This window comes from Rhinoraja longicauda, chromosome 32 (assembly GCF_053455715.1).
Source record: "Rhinoraja longicauda isolate Sanriku21f chromosome 32, sRhiLon1.1, whole genome shotgun sequence".
Taxonomy (NCBI): domain Eukaryota; kingdom Metazoa; phylum Chordata; class Chondrichthyes; order Rajiformes; family Arhynchobatidae; genus Rhinoraja; species Rhinoraja longicauda.
Genome location: NC_135984.1, coordinates 20737470 through 20743469, shown reverse-complemented (window position 1 = coordinate 20743469; position 6000 = coordinate 20737470). Strand labels below are relative to the sequence as shown.

The following is a 6000-nucleotide window of genomic DNA, read 5'->3' as shown; positions in this document are numbered from 1 at the left end:
GTCTCGTATGGGACCGCCCTTGTCCTGTATTAGGCCCGCTGGCTGGGTGAGGTCACATGGGGCGGTGATGTCACCTTTTGTCCCTTATTTGGGAGTGAGAAAGTTGGCAACCCTAAAGAAACTACAGCACCCAGAAAAAACCGACGTGGTCACAGCGAGAACGTACAAGCTCCATATTGGACCTGTACTCAGGATTATACCCAAATCTCTGGTGCTGTGAGGCAGCAACTCTATTGCTGTGCAACTGTGCCTCCCCAATGCTGAAGGGCGATTTATAATGAGAGATCACCTGAATATCCCTGTAACCGACAGAGAGCACTTTGCTTATGAGTTGCTTACAGTATCTGAACACTTCATTAAAATGGACTGAAGATGAGCTTATCCAATGTTACTTCATCCACTCCACAAATCTTCAGACAGTAAAGAGTAATTCTATGCTGGGAGAAATGAGCAATTATTGTTACCTTATGATTTTAAAGGAAAAGTAATTTCTTTAAATCACAAATGACAAATGAGTTAATGATATCAGTTAAAAATAGACCCAAAAATACATACCTGTATAATTAACAAAATTGCAATGCAAAAGCTGCAAAATTAATTTCGCAAAATATGTATGGGAGCTTCAAAAAAGTGGAGAGAAAATGAGGACAGAAAGAATCGCTGAACACAAGTCTCATCTGTATTATCTTACAACATGTCTGCTGAGAATAGTAAAAAGAGGGGGGAAAAAAGCATTTACTGGTGAAAAGATTCACTGGCAGTGTCGGTCGTAAGTGTGCGTGGAAAGAGCCCAAGTTTTGTGTGGGCTGGTGATAGGTCGGTTTGGGAAAATGAATGAGGTTATGTAACCAGTGAGGGGTCTAGTTTTAACACCTGCAGAAGCTGATCAGACCAGAAGAGAGAGAGAGAGAGAAAGAGAGAGAGAGAGAGAGCGAGAGAGAGAGAGAGAGAGGCAGCTTGAGCATAGAGAGATCAGACTCGTTCACAAGCCTCTTGTTTACTTGCAGTAACTAAATCTCAGCATCTGATTTTAGGTTCTGATACACAGCTGCATTGGGATGGATTGCTGTTCTGTACGTATAATTTCCAGTTTTTTTTCTTACTCATTCGGTTGCGATGTGTCTGTTTAATTCAAGTCTGGTGTTTTCAGATCCTTTAGTTTTGAAGTCGTAAGATATTTATCAGTGAGATCGACTGTGAGCCGATAACTAATATTAATGGCATTTGGGTTGTTTTTGATTTATAGCACTTCAATTAACTTGTTCAATGTGTTGGCCTTCTTGAGATTTGTTTCTTTTTAAAATCTGTGACTATCACTGTAAATAGCATAATGTCACATAGAGGAGGATTGAAATCTCTCAGAAGTTGCATTACATGTGTTTAGGGCTTTGTGTTTATTAAAAACAATTCTAAATGAGAAGGGCTTCAGCAATGAAGTTTTAACTGAAGAATTAGTGTAATGGCTTTCAGCCGATTTAACTCTTTGCTTGCTGGATTTTTCTGTTCTTCAGAAACATCCAGGCTCAAAAAATTATTTCCGAATCTTATGCCTGATAATAATAATGAGGCATTATCAAATTCTCTTTGTCAAAGTTCCATCCAGAAATTAGTATTGGCTTTGAAACACTGTGATGGACATTAGGAGTGTTAAAAATAGACAATTTGTTAGAGACATTTCCGCATTAATGTAAAATTGGTATTATTATTTTGGAGTTTATGAAATCAAAATTGTGATTCAAAAAAGTCATGATGGTTTATTATATTTCTACATTTTTAATTTAAGCTTAAGGATATTGGTGGATTGAATCTCTAAGGAAAAGTGGTGCCGGTAACAGGAATATAAAGTTATAAGTAAACAAGAGCATTAAGGGTCTCTACCCAAAACGTTGCCTGTCCATGTCCTCCAGAGATGTTGCCTGACCCGCTGCGTTATTCCAGCACTTTGTGTTATCGAAAGTAGGCAATGCTTCTTCAGTCCTGTAATAATACATATTTGGAATAATTTACCATAGGCAAATTAAAACTTATAAAACATTTGAAATGCACTTGGATTAAAACTGTAAGAGAGAACTAGGGATGTGCGTGGATGCACCAAAATGTTCTTCCAGTCCTGTTTTTTAAAATGTTGATTAAAATGTAAGACAATATCTAAAATACAAACGTGCAGGAAGGAACTGCAGATGCTGGTTTAAACCAAAGATAGACACAAAAAGCTGGAGTAACTCAATGGGTCAGACAGCATCTCTGGAGAAAAGGAATAGGTGACATTTCGGGTCAAGACCTTTCTTCAGACTAATACAAAGTTGTTTGGTGATTCACAGGGTCTAAAGTCTTCTTATAATCTTGCTCTTAACACCATTTTAAAGTGAGAATTGTATTGTCGATGTGAAATGGAACCATTGTACTCATTATTTGGCAAGAGCAGAATGAATGACATTGGATACAACTACATCACCAATCAGATGCATTCTATTTTCGTTAATTCGCCCTACTATTTCACATCCACCTATCTGTCCTGGCTATCCATTGATACTGTGATGGTTTGGAATGGACATCAGTGGTTTACACTGGGCTGATCATCTGCACAATATGGGCCCTAAATGGAAACAATGCACCCATTTGAAATTCATGGTGTGTAATGGAAAATTAACATGTACCCCTGAGCAATTTCAAGGCTATCATTATTTGTGGACATATTAGCTCCTCTGGCCTTGCCACCTCATTGTTGATTTTCTCCTATCCTGGTAAGTGTCTCCTCTATCCGAAGGAGATGAGTGCCCTTGGGTAACCAATGATGTTGTTCTGGGTGAGGAATGTTGAAACTCGACAGGTGCTTCCCGTCAATTTATCTCCTCTTCATAAGGGAAACACAGATGGGCAAGTCAGTCAGGATTGAATGTTGTCTGAGTCCTGTATTGTGTTCTGGATATTGGTGACAAATGCTGCCTCGAAACATCAAAGGAAAAAACACACAATCACTGGGTTGCTGTTTTGCTTCTTATGTGTGATGTTTTCTTTCTTGAAAAATGCTGCTACTGCACCCTTTGTGCACAGCCCCAGCCAACAAAGACTGAGTGTGGCATCTGGTCACAGACTTTCCTTGATACCACAAGGTGCCACAGACACATGGAAGATGGACACAAAATGCTGGGGTAACACAGCGGGACAGGCAGCATCTCTGGAGAGAAGGAATGGGTGACATTTTGGGTCGAGACCCTTCTTCAGTGGAAGAAGGACCTCGACCCGAAACGTCACCCATTCCTGCTCTCCGGAGATGCTGCCTGTCCCGCTGAGTTACTCCAGCATTTTGTGTCTATCTTCGATATAAACCAGCATCTGCAGTTCTTTCCTACGTAGACACTTGGGAACGGTTCATAGGTTTTCAGTCATTCCGTTGTAAAGAAATAATTACATTCTCTGCGGTCACATATTTAACATTGAGAATTTGCCCTGTGATGATTTACAGATCCAAGCTCATGAAATGTTCCCGTGTCCCTCTAAAGCACAACCACGATATTTATATCTGTAGGCTTTGCTATTTTGAAAGCACTGACCAACCCATGATCTTTTATTTCTTCTCCCGTGTGTTTGTCATCTTTGATATAAAGATGGTGACTTTAGGTAATTTCCTCCTCCAATATTTTAAAGCGAAATGGAGGACCTGCATGATATTGTCCCTTTACTGTCTTAGGAAGATGCTCAGTATGACCTTCAAGAGGGTGACTTCAAGATAGGCATTCATTGAAACATAGAAACATAGAAAAATAGGTGCAGGGGTAGGCCATTCGGCCCTTCTAACCATTCAATATGAGCATGGTTGATCATCTAAAATCAGTACCCTGCTCCTACTTTTTCCCCATATCCCTTGATTCCTTTCGCCCTAAGAGCTAAATCTTAACTCTCCCTTGAAAACAATTCACTGAAGAGATACATCTTGAAACCAGTATTGAGGACAGAATGTTCAGACTTTAGGTTGTATAATGAGACAGCGTTAATCTGTAGACCCACAGGTGGGGAACTTCCAGGGAAACATGAAAAATGTCCTAAAATAACAAAACATGTGCTATTTTTTCCGTTAATTGAGGACATTTGTCAACATCTGAAGTATTTAATGATATGCAACAAGTATATATTCCATTGGGTAATAAAAAATGATGAAAAAATTGAACCAACCATTACTTGCCAAGCATTAAAGGTAATATTGCATGGAAAAAAAAGAAGTCTGAAATTTGAGGAACCTTAAGCATGAAGATTGGAAGTTTCAGAAAGCAGCAGTAAGTGACCAAGTTTGATTAAGAGGGACAGAATATCAAGTAGAAAGAAGTGTTAAACAATAAAGGACAACGTGCAAAAGTATAGAGAGGCAAAAATAAATGTACACACAAGGATTTGCAGATGCTGGAATCTTGGAGAAAACACAAAGTACTGGAGTAATGCAACGAGTCAGGCAGCATCTGCGGAGGGAATGGACAAGTGGCCTTTCAGGTCGGCACCAGACTGCTTGTATTAGGAGTGGAGAAAGTTAGAAAAGAGGGGTAGGGCTGGGACAAAGTTGGGCAAGTGATAAGTGGACACAGATGGTGATTGTCAGATGGGTGTAATAAGTGACATAGGCGAGAGATGCAAAGGATATCAGATAAGGAGTGGGGGGGTATAAAATGTGAAGCTAACGAGATAGAGATGGTGGACGTGGGCGAGAGGCAAGGGCAAAGAGGGGCAGGATAGTTGGAGAAATAGGTGTGCACTGGGAGGGAGAGGGGCACAGGAAAGAGGGATGGGATGGGGGGGGGGGGTGTTATTTATCATTGGGAAATTCAATGTTTGTACCATTGGGTTGTAAGAGACCCAAGTGGAATATGAGGTGTTGTTGCTCCAGTTTGTGTGTGGCATCACTCTGGCAACGGAGAAGGCCCAGGTGAGAGAAGGTGCGATGGGAATGGTAGTTAAATTGGTCAGCAACTGGGAGATCCAGCAGGCCTTGGCGGACCGAGACCGAGTACAAGTGTTCAGTGAAACGACCGCCTAGGTCCCAGAGAGAAAAGGTAAGTATAACAGGGAATTATATCAATAAATAAATATTTTGTATCTGCCTTCAGAAAACATAATTTAAAAAACCTGAAATTACAGGGAGTCTAAGATTTAAGAATAATGAAGAACTTAACATTATTAATTAAATATGCCAGCATTATAAATGAGATTAGCCGCAGAGAAAATGAATATGTAAGTGATGATCTTAAAGTTCCTAATATTCTGAAACAGTGTACCAGCACACAGAAATATTACAAACTAGAGCAAGTGGATCCGTTGGGCCCAAACCACTCCTGCATTGGTGCAGCACCCTTTCCTCCCCCCCCCCACTCCTCCCTCCCCTCTCCCCCTCACTCCCATCCCCCTCCCCCCCTTGCTCCCCTCTCCCCCTCCCCCCTCCTCCCCCTCTCCCTCTCCCCCTCCGCCTCTCCCTTGCCCCCCTCTCCCCCTCCCCTCTCTCCCCCTCTCTCCCTCCCCCTCGCTCCCCTCCCCCCTCGCTCCCCTCCCCCTCGCTCCCCTCCCCCCTCGCTCCCCTCCCCCTCCCCCCCTTCTCCCCTCTCCCCCTCCACCCTCCTCCCCTCTCCCCCTCCCCCTCTCCCTTGCCCCCTCTCCCTCCCCCCTTCCCCTCCCTTCCCCTCTCTCCATCCCCCCTCGCTCCCCTCCCTTCCCCATTTCTCCCACTCCCTCCCCATTGCCTCTCCTCCCTCCCCCTTTGCCTCCCCTCTCCTCCCTCCCCCATTGCCTCCCTTCTCCCCTCTCCCCCTCTCCCCCCTCTCCCTCTCCCCCCCCCCCTCTCCCCCCCCCCTCTCCCCCCCTCTCCCTCTCCCCACCTCCCCCCTCAGGCTGCCTTTCCTGCATTGGTGCAGCACCCTCTCCTCCCCCACTCCCTCCTCTCCCACTCCTCCCTCTCCTCTCCCCCCCCCCCACTCCCCCCTCCCCTCTCCTCCCCTCTGCCTCCCTCCCCCTGCTTCC

General features: G+C 43.8%; 1 protein-coding gene across 2 annotated transcripts in view; it reads left to right on the top strand.

Moving 5' to 3' along the window:
* Positions 1-878: 878 nt before the first annotated feature.
* Positions 879-6000, top strand: part of LOC144608587 (neuromodulin-like) — a 54850-nt gene continuing 49728 nt past the window's right edge. Inside the window, exon 1 of one of the 2 annotated variants that reach the window (XM_078426537.1) lies at positions 879-1073. In XM_078426537.1, the coding sequence (XP_078282663.1) occupies positions 1059-1073 (15 nt within the window). In that variant the 5' untranslated portion in view covers positions 879-1058. The remainder of the gene's footprint in view (positions 1074-6000) is intronic. The other variant, XM_078426536.1, reaches the window with a different exon arrangement.